At 35.8% G+C, this 22,311-nt stretch overlaps 1 protein-coding gene across 3 annotated transcripts in view; it reads right to left on the minus strand.

The window, feature by feature from the left end:
• The window catches only part of COL14A1 (collagen type XIV alpha 1 chain), a 202,731-nt gene that overhangs the window by 63,668 nt on the left and 116,752 nt on the right, over positions 1 to 22,311 (minus strand). For all 3 annotated transcript variants that reach the window (XM_081070910.1, XM_081070912.1, XM_081070911.1), the window contains exons 26-34: positions 21,144 to 21,283; positions 19,003 to 19,126; positions 18,232 to 18,375; positions 17,209 to 17,373; positions 16,586 to 16,624; positions 16,287 to 16,425; positions 11,909 to 12,051; positions 10,096 to 10,205; positions 6,744 to 6,902 (exon numbers count right to left, since the gene is read on the minus strand). In XM_081070910.1, the coding sequence (XP_080927036.1) occupies positions 6,744 to 6,902; positions 10,096 to 10,205; positions 11,909 to 12,051; positions 16,287 to 16,425; positions 16,586 to 16,624; positions 17,209 to 17,373; positions 18,232 to 18,375; positions 19,003 to 19,126; positions 21,144 to 21,283 (1,163 nt within the window). The remainder of the gene's footprint in view (positions 1 to 6,743; positions 6,903 to 10,095; positions 10,206 to 11,908; positions 12,052 to 16,286; positions 16,426 to 16,585; positions 16,625 to 17,208; positions 17,374 to 18,231; positions 18,376 to 19,002; positions 19,127 to 21,143; positions 21,284 to 22,311) is intronic.

Consider the following 22,311-nt stretch of genomic DNA (forward strand, 5'->3'; position numbering starts at 1 on the left):
CATCCTTCTCCAAGTGAGTTTTGCAAGATTAATAAAATAACCCTTAAATTTTGAAAGTAGATCCATGAATCAAGGCATCATGTTTTCTTGTTTCTATATACAACTACTGTGTTATTTGAAGAAATACGAACATGGCTCACTGCTTCACTGCTCTTTTTTTTTTTTCTTTTTTTTCCCAGATTGAAAAAAAAAAAATCCAAAAGGGCATGATATCTAAGTATGTGCAGGGCATTCATACAAATATATGATGATCATTAAAAAATTAGGCTTTTAAAATTAGAACATTTTAAAAGAACATGACAGTTGATTTTTGTGAACAAGAGTAACAAAAATATTTCAAGGAACATAGTGGTTAGGAGGCTATAGAACTAGACTGTCTAGGTGTAATCCTTGAATCCTCCACTCTCAAGCTAAGTCATTTGGAACAAATTATACAACATGTGGGAGTCTCAAGTTTCTCCACCTGTAAAATTAGTATAATAATAGTACCTACTAAGTAGTAGCAACTCGTTAATTTAGTATTAGGAGCTATAACAACAAAATGAGTTAATACAGGGGATTCTTTAGAACAGTGCTTGGAATATAATTATTACAAATAATAAATATTATTTTAATGTAACATATACAGCCCTTTCATAATTGAATTCTTTAAGGTGCAGGAATACATAATACAAAGGCCGAAAAAGTAGAATCAAAGTGAAAGCAATACAGTATTGAGGGCAGAAATATAACAGTAGCTTGTTTCTGTAATACTCCTATCTGTTTCATGTTTTGATTGAAAAAAACCTTAGCAAACATTTAGTGAAAACCTACTATATGCCAGGCAGGATACTAAGAATTTTATTTCTCTCCTCTAATCCTCAGATCACCATGATGAGGCATGACAATAGTAACATCAACCCCATTCCATAGATTAGGACTTGGGACAAAAAAAGCCTAAGTAATTCAAACACATGCTGAAAGCTGAGTTCTGGTTGGGATTTGAACAGCACACCTCATTTTCTTGTGGTTCATTTAGCAGTGACTAGATCTTCAGTCTAATGTTTAAAATGAAGATACACGAGCCTAACTTTATAATGCCAATTGTCTGGGGACATTTATTAATGGGTCCCATTATGACAGCATTCGATAGAATAAATCAGCTAAATCTGTAAGTCATTCATTCATTAGGAAAATATGCATTTCTGAATAGAGTCTCAGTGTGAAAACATGTTAGTGACTGGAATATTTCTTTAAAGCAAAGGCCTTTCATAGCCCCAGTAGATACCAGGATTTCTTGAAGTTTTTCAAAAAACATTCATCACTTAATCACCTATTATAAGATAATGTCTACATATAAACCTTTGGCTAAAGTTCTGCCCTATTGAGTTATTGGGATTCTTATGAGCTCATTTTATTTATTCGAAGGGTTGAATGGCTACTAAGTGCTGATGGAAACCAATACTATCATCTGAGGAATGCTCGTGGGCTGCCTTCTTTTGCAAGTTAGATGAAATCAGCAGCCGTTTTTTGTGTGAGCACAACAAATTTATTCATAATTGTTTTGTGTTTGGAATCGTTTAGATTCCTCAGCCTTTATTTAGAGACTTCTTTTTCCAAGGCACATTTCTTGGGATTGACTAAAGGAAAAACAACAACAACAACAACATAAAACAACCTCTGGCTTTTATTCCAAAAGCAATGGCACACATATTTGTACCAATTATGTAGAAAACAGCACAGAGATGGTATATTGAAGATCTTATATTTGAGTGCTTATAAATGTGGTTAAAAAAATAATTCAAGCGACTAATGCCAAGAGGCAACCTCTTTTTACTTTTGTAACTGTTTTCCTCTTTAACTAACTGAACATTATAAAAATATATCTGTGCGAGAGAGAGAGAGAGAGAGAGAGAGAGAGAGAGAGAGAGAGAGAGAGAGAGAGAGAGAGAGAGAGAGATGCAGAACCTCCCCCTTTCACTTTTCATAATCTCTTCCAAGGGACTACTGAGCCAATTAGAAATGCTCATTTTTTCATTATTGGACATTTTTGTCTGGGTGCAGCACAAAAGGCACGTCATTTGGGGTCAAATGTTAGCATGCAAATAAGATTAAAATACTTCTTGGTAGTTGTCACTGTGATTTGTGAATGGCAATTAAAATGTATTCCTGGCCCCACTTTCCACTCAGTACCAGATTTTATCCTCTATTTTTTCTAGCATCACATAACTAAGCATATAATTTGAAGTTAAGTTATACGTGAACTTATACTAATATTTAAAGAGCTTGACGTTGCACAAGAATACTGGAAAAAGATTACTGGGGACCTAGCCCATCTTCTGCTTTTAATTTGATGTTCAACTTTTATTGACTCCATTTCACAACTAAGATTTATTAAGCATATACCATTTGTCAGCTACTGAACATAGTATTTCTTCTTGTTCCCAATCAATTTATTGAATTTAAGGAAAACCATTAAATTGAAATTAACAGCTGTTGTATTTATTGGTAGTAATTAGAATGTTAAAGTAGCCCCACACTTTGGGGGGGACATTTTGATCACATTTACTTTCAAAGTTATAATTCAAATAATGGTGAGTGTTTGAACTTGGCAGTGAACAGGCAGGGCATATGGTGACTGGATTGTACCAGACTCCCTCCTCTGCCTTAAGTTCTGTAATAATCAGTCTGACCCAATGGAAGGGAGCTTAGAATGGAAGGCAGGTAATCTTATGCAAATCAGATATGGTCTCATCCCACTTTCCTCACTTTTGGAAAAGGGATCCCTCCCTAAATTCTTCAACTCTCAGATTCTGTATATATAAAATGGGGCTACTTTAAGTATCTCTTCCCAGGGTTATTGGAAGATTAAATGAGATAATCACAGAAAAGTGCATACTGCCTGGTCCATAGTAGGCACATAATAAATATTAGCTACTGTTATCGTTTTAAAGATTAAAAGACATAATTCTTGTAAAAATACAACCTTTTTTATAATTTAAATATATGTTTCTATAGGATCATTGACTAGTCTACTGTTGATTCTTACATAAAAAAGCTTGAAATCAGTAAATAAATTTATAAAAAATTGCATAATTTGTATTTGTCTTTATTTAAACAGCAGAGGGCTAAACAAATGTCAATTGGATCATTATGTGTTAGATTTAAGAAAGACACTAAGAAACATGATTCTATGTCAGAAGCTCAAAATTTCTCTAGAATCATCTCTGACGGGCGGCATTATAATTTCATTAGGTATCAGAATAGGTTGAAAATACTTATTAAGAGAAAGAACATGAGAAATAAGCACAGTTGTTAAGTTTCTTCATAAGCCTGCTCATTAGATTAGTTCCACTAGGGACTTTTGCTGCCTATAAAATCTTGCATTGCTGAACACAAGTTGTTTTTATTATGAATGTCAGTAATTTCAATATAGTAGGTACTGTATCCCTCGATCCATTAATATCTTCTTCACTCAACTTTGGTTTTAAAAGAATACAGAGGGTGCCAAAACAATGTACACACATTTTAGGAAAGAAAAAAAACTATTAAAATTGTAATACTCAATATATACCAATAACAAAAGATGAATACAAGTCACGTTTGACTTCTGCAATTCAAGAGGTGCTCAAAGTGGTTACCATCAGCGTCCAGAAGCTTCTGATTATGGCGAACTACTGCTTGGGCAACACTGACCATCTCTTAAAAAGTGTATACATGTTTTTGGCACCCCCAGTATATTTTGTTTAAAAACTAAGCATTTAGGGTTTTTCCATCGTCTGGCAGTTTTTGAATCATTGCTGAATTTGCTAGGGAATGCTGACCTATAAACTATTAATCTCTCTTATATGATAATTACTTCTGCTAGAATAATCCAAAACTTGCACATTATACATTCCCTTTTGCTAAGCATTGGAATACAGATGTATATCAAGATTATGTTAGCAATCTGTGATTTCTAAATTGAAAACAGACTAAAGCTTCTAAGTAATAACCCTCAAAGCAAGGGAGTTTCCAATCACATTCTTGAGATTTAATCTAATATCATCCATATCAACATAATCAAATTTTTCAATAAGTGGGCAGCAATTTTCAATAATCTATTTAGTAATCCTTTGTGGACATTTAGATTCTAACAAAAGCCACAATTTTTTTCTTACTAGCCTTACAAAGAACTCTTTAATTATTGACTTCTATAAAATCCCCCATTGTCTACTATTGGTTGGAAGCTACCACAGAGGGTACTCTGTTTAATTGCTTTTCTTGCATGGACAAAAGAACTTATCACCAGTAGAACTGAAACCTACAGGCACTTTTGCAGAAATAAATTCTTTGACATTTAATTGGCCATATATTTGGAGTACAATTATTACATAGAGTGTAATTTGAAATTCAATTGTTGTAATTGTAATTATAAAACTGCAATTGTAAAATACAAATTAGAACATGATATATACAGAGGGTGCCAAAAAAATGTATATACATTTTAAGAAAGGAAAAACTGTATTAATTGTAACACTCAATATATACTGGCAACATAAGATGAATATAAGTCACATTTGACTTCTGCAATTACAAGAGGCACTCAGAGTGGTTCCCATCAGTGTCCAGACACTTCTGGTTACAGTGAACTACTGCTTGAGCAGAGATAACATCTCTTAAAATGTATATATATTTTTGGGGCACCCCCGGTATGTTATTGGATTGTTGTCAATACCACACATGGAATAGAATGTATGCAAACCAACATTTTAAGAAAAGATGATACAATTCAAATAGATGACATTCTATTTGATTTCTATCAAGGATTTCTTGAGAACTTAGTCTGTTCATATGATTTATTAGATATTGTGATGTAGGGTAGGAGGGTATGGTTGCAAATGAAGACCATGACAGGGTTTCTATTTTGAGGGATTTATACTCTGGCTAAAGAGGTGAAAATTAGATAAACGAAAGAGGAAGAAAATAATATATGACTACAAATAATAAGTGCTAAACAAGTCTTAGAAAAGGTGAGATGGAGAAGGTATTACTGACATTCTTCAATAATAATATCTGCTCTTCATGGAATCCCTACTAAGTGTCAGGGATTTTACATGCACTATATCTAAGATGAAAAAAAAAAACATTAGCAAGTGATATGGGCACAGAATCTCACACACACAGAATTGGTTTCTCTTTCTTAAATTAGAGTCTATTCATTTATCCCTCCACGTGTCCATCTAGACACATCCATTTGTCAATACAAGATAGCCTTAGTTTGCTAATTTGGCGTTTTATAAATTCTACAGTTTCATAAATTCTTTGGAGTTTTATAAATTCTACATGCTATCATAAAAGTAACTTCTATGCAGCAGAAGATGGTGTGTTTCTTAACAGGAAAGAAATATCACACTTAGAGGAGACACCTCCTCATTGTCACATAAATAGTCTTAAAAGTCTTTTACCATCACTGAAAACAAGAAAGTCTTCCCTAGCTCTTATGTTCTCTCTTTCCAAACGTCTAATCCATAGTTCTCCAAAACGAAGTAGAAACAAACGTTCTTTTACAGATATTTCAAAACAAAGTGTCAAGCTAATTAGTCAAGGTCTGAAATCATCAATGTCCCCCCACGTACCCAAGGATTTGACTTCTATTGTTACCACAAAGAGAAATACCACAAAATAGGGAAGGGTCCCAATGTAAATCACTTTACCATTCTGGGACTGTTTGCTGGTGTAGGAAGTGAATGGGTTATACTGGAGTAGTGGAATTAGAACAACTGTGCTTGTTGAAGCTCCCCTAGGGATTATTGGAGGGTGTCCCCTCTCCTATGCAATTGGCATGAGTCTGTTTTAATCTTATTTATTTATCTGACAAACTAGAAGATTTCATTGGTACACACTTTAGCTTACACATACTTCGAGAACCACCAGATCTTTCGAATGTTCCATATAGCTGGCGAGTTCTACAGATCTGTGAGAATGTAAGACAATAATAGAGATTCCTAATTAACTTGATTTTTTTTTCATTATATAGAAATGTAGATTAGAACAGTTGAAATTGTTTGCAAGAATAAAATGCTCTTCAGTCTACTGGGTTCTGATTATAGAATGACTCAAATTATAAAATATTGCTAATTAGCTCTGACCACATGGTGTTAACAGAAAAGCTTACGTATACTATTCTTTTTTGTGGGTAGTATGTGAAGGGTATGTGAATTCTTTGCCAATTGGAAATCTCCCAGTCTTAAATTGTATGTTGTAGAATGAAAAATGCATTATCTTAGAATGATTTGTTACTTAAATAACTATATGATTAAAGAGTAGACTAAACATTAGCAATAGCAAAAATCTAGTTGTAAAATGTCCACATCTAACCAAAATGAGGGGCTTAGGTCAATTTCCTGTGTATAGTAATCACGTATTTTGTATGAATTTATATTTCCTTATATAAATGAAGTTCATTTAAAGTTTTGATTCTCACTCAAACCATTTATGCCACAAATCATATGATATGAGTATTTTATTACTTGAATTCTAACATGCCTTTAGAAAATAAACCAGCCTAAATCCTGGAGCGTTCTCTTTATTATAATACAGCTGAAGCATACTGCCAAGAAATTTGAATGGCGGTATTAGTTCAATTAAAGATGCTATTATCTATCCATCCATCCATCCATCCATCCTTTCACCAAACTTTTTCTCTAGAAAACAGATAATTATATTTTAAAAGATGTTTTTCTCTATAACAATAACAAAGCTTAAATTTTTTATCCACTTACTGGTACAGAGTTTCCATTTGGTCCTCTTGATCTAACCATTCTCCCTAGGACTTCAACACCATCCACTGTGATATTAGCTGATGCATTTATTGCCCTCTCACCCACTTGCTTGCAGTCAATAACCACTTTGGCCAAAGTCTTGTTGACAACAATGTGTAGCTGGATAAAAGTCAAGATGTTTTAGTAGGTAAGACGTAAGAGGAATATCAACCAAATTTACCTAACTGCATGACTCATCGTTCAAAAGTATGAAAGAGAAGATGAAGAATTTTGTCACTATGTATTTTGCTAGAGGAGAAAGGTGCCACTTTTATCACCTCCATGATTGTCCCACATTCAGGTACCATCTCTATTTTTATTTAATTAATACTTTCTTTAAAATGACTTTGACAGCATTCACTTTTAAAACATACAGGCTTCCTCTAAAGCAGTAACATGTTGAACAGGATTGTTGGGCTACTCATGCCTTTTCTGAATGCACATGAAAATAAACATGAAAATGTTAAAAAAAAAATGTTGGTTGATTTACCAGCAAAAGAATTATCTATGGTAACACCAGTGCTAGCAAACCACACTTCGATAATATTAATTTAAGGAAGAAAGATCTAGAATCTGAAGGAGAAGGGGGAAGTCTTTCTATCGACTCCAGGACCAAATGAAATAAAACTCTTTGGCTTAATGTATGGTGCAATTTTCTCAAATTGCAATCTCTAGAATCTGGAGGTCCATGGCAATATATTCAAGGGTCTACACTTTCTTTGTGAGGATTTGTAAAATCTGTGTTATCATTTGGTGATGGTCAAAGGAAGTATATTCTAAATGAACCATGTTGTGAACCATGAAACTTCAGTGCTTATAAACACCATTTTGATTTATAATGGTGTTTGCCTCGTGAGTACTTCTTGTTTGTGGCAGGTTACTTGTTTCATGAGTTAAAAGAGTGGAATTAGGCAAATAATGATTTCATATTAAGTGAAAGCCAAAAGAAGTTATAAATAGAAGCATAAGGAAAGGTATCACAGTAGTTCAAGAATAAAAAGTATTGGGCAATGTGAATCATAGTTAAAACAGCTAGTATACTGTATGGTGAGCAAAGATTAAATATCCGTGAAATAATGTCATCTTTCATGTTAAAATAATGTTACTTCTATTTTTACTGGTTTTATTCAATCTTAATTTATTTTTGTTTCACTGTTGTGTAGCAACTGAAAGCATAAGGATTTAAACCAAGTTTTCTTTAATCTTTTATTTAAATTACATCATGATAAAAATAATTTAAGTCAATAAAGGAGGTTCTTGAGAATGCTTTTTCCTTCAAAACAGAACTTAACTGTTACCCAGCTGGAGAAAAGCTGCTGGAGTAAATTCCCCACAATACTTGCTTCACATTAACATCTCTTTTATGATCATTTAGAAGGCTATAATTTGACTTTTGTGCATTTTCAAGCATTGACATATTCTTTATTATTATAAATTACAGAAATTTTCATGTTGGGTGCTAGAAAACCGAGCATATAATATCATGCTTTAAGAATTGTTCATTTGTAGGAGGTTATTCATTTTTTAAACAACTTTTGCATTACAAAATGAGACAGTGAAAAGTTTTCAAAAATATTTTGCTTCTTTGATTGCACTTAAGAATCCATTTATATTATTATTCACTTTTTGAAAGAGACCTTGGGGGCACACTTTATCTCCAAAGGGTGAAAAAACTAAAGCCAACTGAAAATCAATGAGAAATAAAGGTGAAGTATTTTTTTTCAATTATACCATAAGTCTGTACAAATTAGATTTGCATCAAGATTTTGCATTAATAGATATATTAATAAAATAGTTCATTACATGATAAGCCTTTCCTTTTTTGTTTATTCAGCTGCGTAGCTTTGTTAAGACTTAGCGAAGTGAAGAAAGATTTTTCTTCATATAACTTTAAAAAACTTGAAGGTTTATAAATTTGAAACCATTTTTTTAATGAACCTTACTTATAGGTCTTTGAGATCTTCTGGTAAGGTTGGCAAAGCTTAACATTTACCTGAGACTCAAAAAGAGTCTTCGGAATGAGATTTACAGGTTCACGCCGATTCCAGAGGCGAAGATGATAGCATGTTTTGAACACTCAGAAAATCTCACATGCTTTTCAACTCTCCTACAGTTTTCCTTGACTACCTTGCAAGGGACTTTGCCTAACTGATTAAAAGAATCATATCAAGAGGAACTTGGTGAGGAATGATAATAACTCCAAAGAGAAGCTAATGGGACCCTTCTGCACCATGAACTAATAAATCTCCACCGGCCATCTCATATGTTGCCATGATACCTTGGACAGTCCTATTAAACCAGGAAAAAAATTACATTTTAATGCAGCTTTTCTTACACAAAACAGTCCAAATTATGTTATGCCATTGTTCTTACAGTATTCCAAACCCCAGAAAGTAGCAAAGTTGTATAAATTATATGTATTTGACCATGTTCCAGGTCAGGAGACAGCCAAGATGGAGACTGCTGTGTGACGTGACATCCCTTTTCTCACCCTAACTAGGGACAAAGGGTTGGGTTAAAGGGCTGTTTGCAGCATCACCTCATAAATGCTCTGCTCTCCCTACAGTCTTGGTGTCACACACTTTCACAGCCCAGAGATCAGTGGGGTTATTCGCCAAATACAAAGGAAACAGTGATCACCAAAACTCATTGTTTCAGAGACATGAAATGCTAAGGAACAGGGTTCTTAGTACCAGTACCACGTTAAAATAAGCACAAGTAAAGTCAGGTTTTACAAAATCCATCCTCTGGGTAACCTTTATGATGGCAGTGATGGGTTATCTATATATTCATAAAAATATCAGTGCAATCGGTTATATCTGTCTTTACATTTTAACATTATTTGGCTGATTGTGCTTTTCATCTGCATGGGTGGCCAGGAAGACCTGCAGTCCTTTCTACAGCCCATGTAATGTAATGAATGAAAAACTGCCTGCTTAACAGAACCCTCTAATGCATTGTTCCTCAGACTGGGAAATTGGACTACTTCTAGCAATATATCCTGGGGTACCTGCTAAAAAATGCACATTTTAGGGTCTCATCTAGGAACGACCAAATCACAATCTCCAGGCATTGTTAACACGCCTAGCTGGTAATTCTTACTCCCGTTGAAATGTGAGCTCCAAAGCCCTAGGGACTATTTTCACATCTCTCTGTTGCTTTGCACTTTGTGTTCTAGTGTTTTGTGGAAAGTAGCAATGGAATTGAAGGTGTGGCTTGGCTTCTGGCTGATTATAATAAAATGCAAGAAAAGAAATGAAAAAAAAAAAAAAAAATAAGAATAAAGAATATGTGTCTAAAAAGCTTCACTCACCTTGTGAAAGCTTCCATAGAAAATTTTCCTAATTTCAGGGCCTTCAAAAGTAACAGTTTGAAAATCCCCACTATAGTCATAGTTGAAATATGTTAGGGTTTTCCCACCATCTAATCAAACAAAGGAAAATAAAAACATGTTAGAAAGAATTAAAATGAGTGAATCATTTTTTTTTCCTAAAATTCAACGGAATACTAAAAATAATGCATCCATTGTTTTGAAGCTTTGTTCAGGACAAAGGGATCTATATATTCCTTAGGTTGCCCCAGGCATCCCATCCCACTGGCTAAATTAATTGATTTAACCATATGCCGATGATGATGGTGCGGCAGGGATCCCTAAATATATTCTTCCTCTATACTTCTTTGCCTGCACTCTCGTCCATACCACCCTCTTGGGAGGTGGTTGTCTGAAGCTAGGAGCAGAGGCAGACAAAAAGGGAGAATGAAGTTAATAAAATCTTAAGAAATAGAAACCAGACTCTTTGCCTAATTAACCCACCAGAGCAACCATCTTTGCCAGGACATGCAACTTATACCACCCCAAAAGAGTGATATTCCAATATGTCTTTTATTATGAACAAACAAAAACCTCCTAATCTTGAGTATTTCATGTTACAAGGAATATTTTATTACAAAGAAATAGGAATATTTTTCTAATTCATTCCCAGGTTACCATTTAATTCTTCACTCTGCTTTCAAAAGTCTTGATCATTTTGAGAGACTTCTTTGTTTTCGTGTCCTGGGTGTAATGGAGTTAGTGGCTTACACCCTTTTAATCTATAGCTTTCCCTTAGTTGTAATATCAATGCAAACTGCTTTCACAATATCGTATTTAGCTATTGATTCATTTCCATGTACTGAAAAGTCCTTTCACAAATACTAGTTGAAAACAAGCTTAAAATACTTTCCTTATCCAAATGTTTGACTGAGTACCTAACAGTAGTCACTAAGTTTTGGTTCCTAGCTTCACTGTAATCCTAAACTAAAAATTTATTTAGAAAACTCATTGACATTAATCAAACGCTCGATGATCCTCTTAAGTGATCATTATGTGTGACATCCCAGAGTGTGAGTTTAAAAAGCTTCCTTCATTGGTTCTTTGTCCACTTTCCAACATCCAAACAATAGTTTCTCAGCCTTCAAACTTATTCTCTTCTCTTTCTAGACTCACTCTCTAGATGATCTCACCTAGTATCATGGCTTATACCAAGGGTGCCAAAAAAAATGTATACACGTGACTCATATTCATCTTTTGCTATCGGTATATAATAAATATTACAATTTTAATACAGTTTTTTCCTTTCTTAAAATGTGTAGACATTTTTTTGGCACCCTCTGTATATCACACATATACAACTTCCAAATTTATTTCTCCATCTCAGAATTCTTCCCAAATATGCTGCTGCCAATCTGACGTTATTTTGGGACCTGAAACAGGCGTCTGACAACTATCACATCCATGTCCAAAAAATGATTGTCTTGTCCCACCCCTCTGACTGATCCCCACTGCCCCCATCAACCTTACTTTTCTTACAGTCTTATCTAGCTCAGTAATTGTCTTTCATCTAGTTTACTACTATGTTCCAGAGCCTAGTGCTGGCACATGGTGGAAACTCAGTGAATATTTCTTGAAAGAATGAGTAGATAAATGAATGAATCAACTGTTACATAATTCATTGTTATTATTTACACATGGCTTAAGATCAGTGAGTTACTCTGTCTGCAATATACACAAAACAGGCAAGATGGTATGCTATATATACAGCATTCACATATGTGTGTGTAAATGTTACATAAATAAATATACTTACTATCTAAAATGACTCCCACCAATGGGTCAGAATTTTTATTTAAAATCTCCCAAAGAGCAAATGGCTCCTCTGGAGTATCAGGAAGAATCCGGAATAGAAAACTGATGGTGTAGTCAGAAGGCAGTCCTTCTGGATGCAAATACCTGAAGATGGAAAGAAAATATTTTATTGTCTCTCCTCAAAAAAAAATTATTTATCTGATTATAAAAGCAAATATACTTTCATTATACAAGATTTGGAGAAACAGAAAAAAAGAAAATAACAGATCAGCATTGATCCCATCCAGAGGTGGTCACTGTTTTTGTGTGCTGCATTTCCTTCCAGTTTTTAAAGAATGTCTGTATTTGTCCAATTTATATAATTTTGCCCCTTTATTTTCTTAGCACCATTTAGTACACATTTTATAATTTTACACACACACACACACACACACACACACATATTTTTAGCAGTACTTTTTTTTTTAAACTTTTTAATTTACTTCAAGTGTGTTTTTCCAGGACCCATCAGCTCCGAGTAGTTACTTGAATCTAATTGTGGAGGGCGCAGCTCACAGTGGCCCATGTGGGGATTGAACAAGCAGCCCTAGTATTAGGAGCATCATGCTCTAACCAACTGAGCTAACTGGCCACACCTCTTTAGATATTTTTAAAAGCATGATATTTAATGTCTGCACAATCTTGTCTTGCTTGGCTATTCCACAATTTATCTAACTGGTCACTTGTTATTGAACAATTAAGTCGTTTCAAAAGCTTTAGTATTATAAGTCATGTTTATTTATAGTCCTTTTGTAAAACTTAAGACATTGTCACTTTCTCCCACATGGGGCAGCTGGTAGCATTCTTATCTGTGCTGCATGCCATGATGGACCGTGCAGATCTTAATTCTTCAAGAATTAAGAATATGTTACTCCTGCTTCTGGAAGTGATGTCTGCAGACAGCTCTGAGATATCGCTTCCTTCAGGAATTGCCTCAGCTGAAGAAAGAGGCCTCTCCCAAGGTCATTCCAAGTTTTTAATTGCTTCTCTTCTTCACGACTACTCTTTGATAGGGACATAAGGATGAGAGCCTCACCTGCTCCACGCTCAGAACTCCTGTGGGTGCGTCACCTGAGGCTTTTGTTGAGATTGCTGCACAGCTTGACTAGTCTCCTTTGCCCCCTCCTACTTCCTTGTGTTCCCTTCCACAAGAGCCTATCCTCATAACTTCCCCACAAACTAATCTCCGTCTCTGGACCTGCTTCCTGGGGAGCCCAACCTGCTACACCATGTTATCTCTCTAACCACTAAGTAGATCAATCACACACTTTTAAAATTTCCCCTCAAGCAATATATATACCTCTTTACATTTGGTAGGAGCCCCAAAATAGTTATTAATTAGATGAATAAATTTTTGAATATGTGGGGCTATAGCATGAATTTGAAAATGAAAGTTTGATTTGCATAGATAAAATACTCCATTCACTTATTTGGTTATATGTTAGATCATTCATTTATTCAGCAAATATTTATTGAGTGCCTACTATATGTCAGACATGATAATAGGCATTTGAAATACACTGACAGGTATCCTTGTCAATAAAACTGACAAGTATCCTTGTACGAGCACTTAAATTCTAGCAGAGTGATTTATACAGTGTGTTTGAAGATAATAAATGCCACAGAAAAACAAAACAAAACAAAAATAGAGAGGCACAATGAGGATTGGGAATGCTGAAGTGGATTATTTTGCAATTTTAATTAAAGTCATCAGTGTTGGCTTTACTTAGAAGATTCATTGAGAAGGTTACATTTGAAGAAAATCTCAAAGGAGACAAAGACATCCGGCCAGTGCAAAGACACAAAAGTGGGGTGTGCCTTCTGTGTTTGATGAATGGACAAAAAAGAGACAGGAGGTAAAGTCAAAGAGGTAACAGGTACCCTGATAATGTAGGGCCCTGTAAGTCATTCAAAAACTTTGACTTTGACTCCAAAGGGAATGGGGAACCATTGGCAGATTTTGGAGTGACATGATCTGACTTATGATTTAAAAGAATGGCTCTGCTACTTGAAGAATAGACTCTAAGAAGGCCAAGGTAGGAGCAGGAAGACCAATTAGGAAGCTGCTACAATGATCTAGGAAAGAGATGATCGTAGACCATATTGGGGAGATGGCAGTGGAGATGGTACAAAGGCGTGACAATAGGATTTATTGATAGATTGGATGTAGAACGTGAGCGAAAGAGAGGAGTCAGGTTTTTTTTGTTTGTTTGTTTCCCTGAGAAAATCACTGGCTGCAGTTTTCATTAATTGAGATAGAAAGGTTATAGGTGAAGCTGGTTCTGGGAGAGGATCAGGAATGTGGTACTGAACACGCAAAGTTTGAAATGCCCGAATAGACATGTCTAGGAAGCAAATGGATGTACAGGACTAGATTTTGGGAAATAAGTTTGGACTGGACACACAAATTTCAGAGTCCTTATCATATAGTCCACTTAACACTACAATACTGATAAGATCACTCGGGACAGGTTTAGACACAGAAAACAAGAGATCAACGGGTAAGGCCTGGTCCTTCCAACATTAGGAGATGAAGAAAAGAGGAGCCAGCACTGAAAAAGAACAGCTGGAAACATATGCAGAAACTCAAGAAAGTGTGTGTCCCAGAGACCCAGTGTGGAGAAAGAATCCAGGAGGAGGAAGTGATCAACGGTGTCAAAAGTTGATGACGGCTTTAGAAGGGCTGGGATTGGCTTTGGCACGGTGGAGGGCATTGATAACTGCATGGCAATTTCAGTGGAGTTGGAAAGGATTTTCCCTTTGGCAATTCTTACTTTTGGCTAGGCCTCTTCCAGGAATGGTTTTTAAATAACCATTTAATATTCATCACTAAACAGTGTAAAAAAGGAAAAAAAAACCTGCCAAAAGGTAACATCAGATGCTGGCGTTATCTAAAACCACATACATTCTGTAGGTCAAAGGCATGTATAACCATTTTCTAGAAGGTGAAACTGTGCCTATAACAACAAATATTTTAAATTTTTAAAAGAGGTCTACTTATTTCAAATATTATTCCCAAAGTGAAACACAATAATTTGGATAGCACTGCAATAGGCAATACTTTAATAATATTTTGGAAGAAGAGAGAAAAGCAACTTGTTTATAAATTAGATAAATTTAATACTCCAATATGATCTCTCCTCCTTTTTCATGTAAATATGCATACTACATCAAAATTTGGACACTGAAAAGAAACTACTAAGGACGTAATGTACGATATAATGACTATAGCTGGCACTGCTGTATGAAATATAGGTAAGTTGTTAGGAGTAGATCCTAAGAGTTCTCATCACAAGGAGAATTTTTTAGTATTATTTGATTGGATCTATATGAGATCATGGCTGTTAACTAAACCATATTGTGGTAATTATGTCATAATATACGTAAATCAAACCATTTACACTATACACTGGAAGGAAGAAAGGAGGGAAAAAAGGGAGGAGGAATCTTAAGGAATCCTCCTAAAGGTGTTGAATAAGCAAGACTGTGTTTGCATAATCTCAGTCAGAGATTTAAAATCACACATTGCAGTACCCAATGGTGAAATGAAGACATTGTCAGATAACCACCAACACTTCCCTCAAAATTTGGACACTGAAAATGTTGCACATTAAAATACTGAAGGCATTTTAAGACAAAAACAAATGTTGGTTTGGATTGTAAAGTAGCAGATGACATCTTGAGAGATGACACTTTACACCAGGTAGTCCCACCCTGGATTCTCAAGTCCTTGCAGAGTCTGCAGAATTGCTGCAAATGGCCCCAGCAATCCCAATGTGCAGCCCAGACTGTACCGCGATGAGACAATGTGATTTTTATATAAATCGGATACAATTCTTCAGGTATATGGAGGTGCTATTTTGACTTCTTAAAGATAAAAGCCATCTGAATGCACGGCCCGAGCACGAAACGTTTCAAGGTGCGGACTCTGGGGCCTGATTGCCAGGTGCAAATCCCAGCATTGTCTCTTACCAAAATATGTGATCTCACTCAAGTCACTTAGCTTCTTCGTGCTTCAGTTTCATTACGAGGTCACAGAGTTATTTGGAGGTTTGAGTGAGTTAATATACATAAGCATTTAGAACAATGCCAGGTATGAGAGTGCTGTGTAAGTATCAATTCTCTTGATATATTTTTCTTAGATCAACAGATATTGAAGTTCAACCGGCATTATATGTGAGTCTGATAGTTTTAAACAAAGAAATCTAAACATCATCTGGAAACATATGGAAAATCCTACAGGGACCGATTGATTATAGCCTATCTCAAGTTGACATCATTTTCACATTGCGATATAATAAACACATGATTGGTTTTAATCTCTTGCAATGGAAACATACTTGGTTGGCTGGGAAACCAGAGCATCTTTATGAAGTCGGTAACAAGGATATACATTGAAGGTGCCAGGCTCCATAGAAACCCCTTCCACCGAGGAAAAATCCTTTTCAACCAAACCAAACCTTTCCATCATCTTAAATCCTTAAAAAAAACAACCCAGAGACAGAGAAAAAGATTACATAGGCATTTGGGGATTTTTAAATTTCAAGATTAGTCTGTTAAGAATTAAAAGAAAAATCTAGACCCTGAATGGGAGCTATTTAATATATTTGTACTTGAAAAAAATTGCGATAAAGCCTACCAGCAAGATCTATGCCATCCTGGTGCACCAGTGGGCAGGCTGAAACACAAAACACACAATATAAAACCATAATTTCGATATGTTCCAAATGTATTATTTTTCTGTCCTGAGAACAGGAAGCTAACATAATCTTTCTGGAAGTCAATTGTGAAGGGAGTCCAAACCAGATGTAGCTACGGTTTTCTGTGGATTCCTACAGATTGAAATGCTTTTACTTCTCCTAATAAAACCAGAGGGCCATAGCTTCCTTCTCCTCTCCTGGGTCCATTAAAATCCATGGTGGTCACTTAAGAGCATGTGTTGGGACAAGTCTCATTTCTAATGTGTTACCCTGATGAGCAGTCTTAATACATGTTTACAAACTATTTGCTGCAGCTGCTTAAGCAGAATTACTTTTAAACACAGACTCTTCAGGGAAAGTCTTTATCAACCTAAAACTCTAAACCCAGGAGAGGGGAAGGTTACTTCCACATGCCCCAAATCCTAAAACTTAGTATGTGCATAACAAACAGCTCTACAAGACAATACTCTTTTCTCAGATCTAAGGGGACTCATCATTTAACTGGTATGAAACAGTTCAGCCTCTAAGCAACATGAGGAAGTACTCATTTCAAAGAACCCACTTGCTGATGCGGTTTCACACACAAAAGTAATCAATTCATCTTCAATTTTCCTAAAGGCGTCAAAGTCATCCACAAAGAAAACGTGTCGGGCGCTGGGCTTGCTGCCAATGTTAACCAACTCTGAGTAGTCTGCGTCGGCCACTCCAATTGCAAAAATGCTGTAGCCTGTGGCAGAAAGGAAACAGATTCCTGATTACTTTAAACTGCACAAGATACAAATAATGGAATACAAGACATTCAAATGTTTCAAACTCATTCATAAAGGAGTACAAGTGGGGGCGGGTAATTCATCTTTTACAGTTCATCAGAATTCTGCATGCACATATGTCATGATATGATAATTATCCCATCAGCCCCTAAAGAAAATTTTCCATTTTAAGAAAACTCAAAAAAAAAAAAAAAAAAAAAAGAAAACTCAAAAAGGCCAATGCCCCAATTAGTGCCTGAGACAAAATAGTTGCCATTTGAGTAAAACATCTTTATGTCTGCATATTTTAAATAATTATCTTCAAATTTATGAAATGAAGTGTAGTTAAAACAGAGAAATTATAGATATTTTTTTTTTCAGAAGTAGAAACTATTAATAGGCTTAGCAGCTTGAGGTGGGTCATAGTTCAGTGCTTGGCAAAAAATACTAAATTATTGGCCAGGCATTTCTTATACAATGTAATCTTCACAGCAGTCTTCTGAGAATCTCCCCGTCATAGATGATGAGGCTGAGGAGTTTCTGTGATCAGGTTTCATCCCTGGCTTTTTATAATGATCCTTTTCATAGTATTGTACTGAGCTGCTAGCATTTCTTATACAAGGCATCCTGTATGTAGCAAAAGTATTAGAGAAAATACAGCAAAATAATAGATTTGTAACCTGGAACATATTTTTAAAATCACACTGTCTAGTTAATATTGAGAAAGATTTAGAAACATTTAAGTCATGCAGATATAGCTTCTCCATTTGTATTCAGAAAACAACAATACTACCATTTTATTGGTAGCCACTGTTGGTGATCTATGTACAACTTACCATCAGACTGCATCTCCCTGGAGATTTTGTCCACATCGTCTTGTGATCGTCCATCAGTTATAACCACAATGACCTTTGGGATGCCTCTTCTGGTACCTGACTCTGCATTGAACAAGGTATCTCGGACATGCTTAATTGCTTTTCCTGAAACAAAGGAAGGCAAGAGTTCAATTTTATTCCCACCCATTTTTGTTTTCGTGGGGAGGGGAAGGGAGGAACAAAGTTCTTCAATCAATCAAAACTCTTTTTTAATAAATCTATCATACTATGCCTCAAAAGAAGGTCATTTTTGAATGGCTGGATAAAGAAGATGTAATACATATATACAACGGCACACTGTTTGCCATAAAAAAAGATGAAACATTTCCATTTGCAACAACATGGATAGATCTTGAGAGTATTATGCTAAGTGAAATAAGACAGATGGAAAAAGAACTATATGATTTCACTTATATGTGGGACATAAAACAAAAATAAACCAACAAAACAAACTCATAGATACAGACAACAGAATCATGGGTACCAGAGGGGAAAAGAGGTGGGAGAAGGATGAAGAGGGTAAAGAGAGTCAAATACATGGTGATGGAAGGAGACTAGACTATGGGGGGTGAGCACACAATAGAATATACAGATGTCATATTATAAAGTTGTACACCTGAAATTTATATATTATTAACCAATGCTACTCCAATAAATATAATTTTTAAAAGGTCATTTCAGTAATTAATCATTAATTTCTTTGGGTCTTAACTGGGCTTTTTTTGGTGTTACCTGTTTTTGTATTTCCTCCTTTGTATGAAATATGTTTAATTGCATCAAGAAGAGTCTCTTTGGTTTTGTAAGTGTCTAGTTTAAATTCTGTTCTGGGGTCATCAGTAAACTGAACCATTGCAACCTGGAAAGAGAAGGTGTGTTTGTTTTTACATATATGGAAACTTCCATTGGGCCAGAGAGCACACAAAAGAACATATTACCTACAATTTTAATTTCTTACTTAACCCAGGCCACAATTTCCTTGATTTAAAATTCCACACACGTTATATACCAAATCTGACGACACATTAAATAGCATTTTTTTTCTCTAAGTACCTGTTAGAAAGTACTCTATTTTAAAAATCTCTCTCTAATGCTTGTAGGCCTATGTCACCTCATTTGACAGATAGAAAAATGGCAGCCTAGGCCTTGTAACTTGACAAAGGACAGAGAATCAGAATTGGCTTCTTTACAAGGATTTCCGTATGGAGCAAACCCATGATGTAATTACTACTATTCTACCATTTTACAGATGATGAAACTGAGGCCCAGAAAGCCAAGTAACTTGCACAACAAGATCACAAGAATAGTACCAGCAGAACCAAGAGCTGAAGCCAGGTATTTCTCCTTCAAAATCTGCGTTCTTAACTACTACAACACACACCTTCCTGGTTTCCTTTCCTATCATTTGCTTTTATTCCTGTGGAACTTCGGGGCCATTTTTAATTTATGGGTTTCGCTTTTTTTTTCTGAATTATGATGTGGGGAGTAAACAGAGCATCTTCCGAGTGCTTTCTCTGATTTTGTGAGCCTTCAGCTGCTACCAGTTTATCAAGGTCTACAGCACATGTCACCACCCTTAGGAAACGTCCTCTGATGCTTCCACTTAAAACAAAACAAATTTCTCCCTCCCTGAAATGCCTCCACAACTTTATGTATTCTGCTCTTATGGTTCCCCTTATATTCAAATTTTCTCCGCCATTCATTCCTCCAAAATGTATTCCAAATCTGTTCATTTTGGTGCAACTCTGCTACCACTCTAGCCCAGGACTCCATCTCTCCCATGGACCACAGGAGCAGTGTCCTAGCTGGTTTCACCACTTCCACGCTTACCCTTATTAATATGCACACTCCACAAAACAGTCAGAATAATCTTTTTTAAAAAGCACATCAGATCTTGTCTCTTCTCTCCATACTGTCCACAGGCTTTCCATTGCATTTATGATGACACCCAATCCTGTAATGGGTCACTAGATTCCAGATAGTCTGGTTTTGCCTACTTCTTCCACCTCCCCTCCCGCCCCTACACATGCTCAGCTGCTCTATTCTAGCTGCAGGTTTGAGCATCTGAAGCTGCAGAATGGATTCCCATCTTAGGTCCTACGTGCCCACTAACACCTTGTGTGGCAAGTCTACTGTCAGAGCTTCTCTAGATCATTTATACCTCAGTTCAGAAGCCACTTCCTCCAAGAAGCCTTCATGGGCTAGACAATTTAAAATCACCAGCCCCTTCCCACCCTCCCCCATCCCCCACTATTTTAAATAACCCTCAGTGAATTTAAATCATGTCATTCCATTTTCAGAGCTTACATCACCACCTGTGAATTTATTTGCCTATTTCAACCTGTCTCTCCCCCTCCGCTTGTCTATGCCTTTAAGAATATGAGCCATGTAATGAGGGACATTGTCTGTCATACTCATTATGACAGTGCTGTATCTGGCCATAATAAATGCTCAATAAACACTTGTTGAATTAACAAATTAATTTGAAGTTCTACTTGGTCTATAGCAGTTTACGGCCATAGCCTCTCTCTTCCAAGATTTTAATGTCTTTGAAGACAGGGAAAATACTGGGTGCATCCAAAGAGAAGATATTCTATTCTAGTACGTACAAAAGGAACATCTGTGAATGTGGCCATTCTTAGTTGTGGCCAGTCTTAGTTGGCTGAGCACGATAGCTTTTAAGGATTAGCGTCTTCTCAAACTCTATCAGGTATCAGTAAGATGTTTCCAAATGCAGACTTGTGTATCCTCTCATTTAGGGTTGGATTTGATCATTATAGTTCTTTACCTATATCCCCTGACTAATAGCTATAACAATAGATTAGGATAATATTTTAATGCATAGAACGAATTCATAATTGACCTATCAGCCTTACTTGAGTTCCATCAGCACCAATCTTATTCAGGGCTCCAACAGTGTTATACAGAAAGTCAGTGATCTTGTTGAAATTTTCGTCTCCAATACTCCAGGATCCATCCACCATAAACACCAGGTCAGCCTTGGCAGCTTTACATACTGAAGACCAAGAAAAAGTTTTGAATCAGAGATAAGGGGGGAACACAGTAGTTATTAAACCAACAAAGCAGATGATGATTTCCCTCCGGTCACTCGAGCTCTTGCCCAAAGAAAAGGTATAAATCCTTTAAAGGTCATGTTCCAAGCTCTTGTTTGTTATGCTTCCTGACCACTATTCTCTTCGATACTCAAGAGTCCCATTCATGACTCAGAAGTGTCTACTGAACATGGGGAATTAGAAAGGAAAAACTCCTCAACCTCAGCCCCAAAGAATAGAAATGAGAGAATAGAAAAATGTGGAACTAAAGTGATTTACAAAGAGGAGAATCAGCCAACACTCTCTAGGGCTTACTCATTTAGAGGAACTCTAAGTGATCTTTCTGTGCTCCCTGTTCTCTACTTGTTGAATTAGTAACTTCAGAGAGATTCAACTTCAGCAGGAAGGCATATGACACAACGGAAGCAGATTAACCAACAACTTCATATGCCTTAGGGCTGAGGCCATAAGCGAACTTTAATTCCAACCTTGTTCCATAGATAGACGATGTATTACAGAATTGTACCCTTGAAACCTATATAATTTTACTAATCTATGTCATCCCAATCAATCTAATAAAAAAGAATTTCTGTCTATGCCCTTCTGCCATCCATTGTTACAGGTCAAAAAATGTACACCAATGCTAGCCCAGAGAAACTATTATCAGTAGGCATGACTGATGCCAACACCAACAAACAAGCAAAAAACATGCCAACGAAAACCTACTCCACTGAAAGCATTTCTAATTGTCATTTTTTGGTATCATGTGCTGTTTCAAATTATCCATGTCTCTTTTCTCTTTCATTAAGTAGATCATTGTGGTTGACTGTGTTTCATGATGAAACAAATAATTTACTCTTTAATAATCTGAATCTCTTAAGGTCAGTTACACACAAATATTCTTGGAGATAATGTGCCTTTGTACTTTCTTTAGGGAAAAAAATCATTTGGTTTTTATTTTATTAAGTACAACTTTATTCCCTTAAAGCTA

The sequence above is a fragment of the Rhinolophus hipposideros genome (genome assembly GCF_964194185.1).
Source record: "Rhinolophus hipposideros genome assembly, chromosome: 13".
Taxonomy (NCBI): Eukaryota; Metazoa; Chordata; class Mammalia; order Chiroptera; family Rhinolophidae; genus Rhinolophus; species Rhinolophus hipposideros.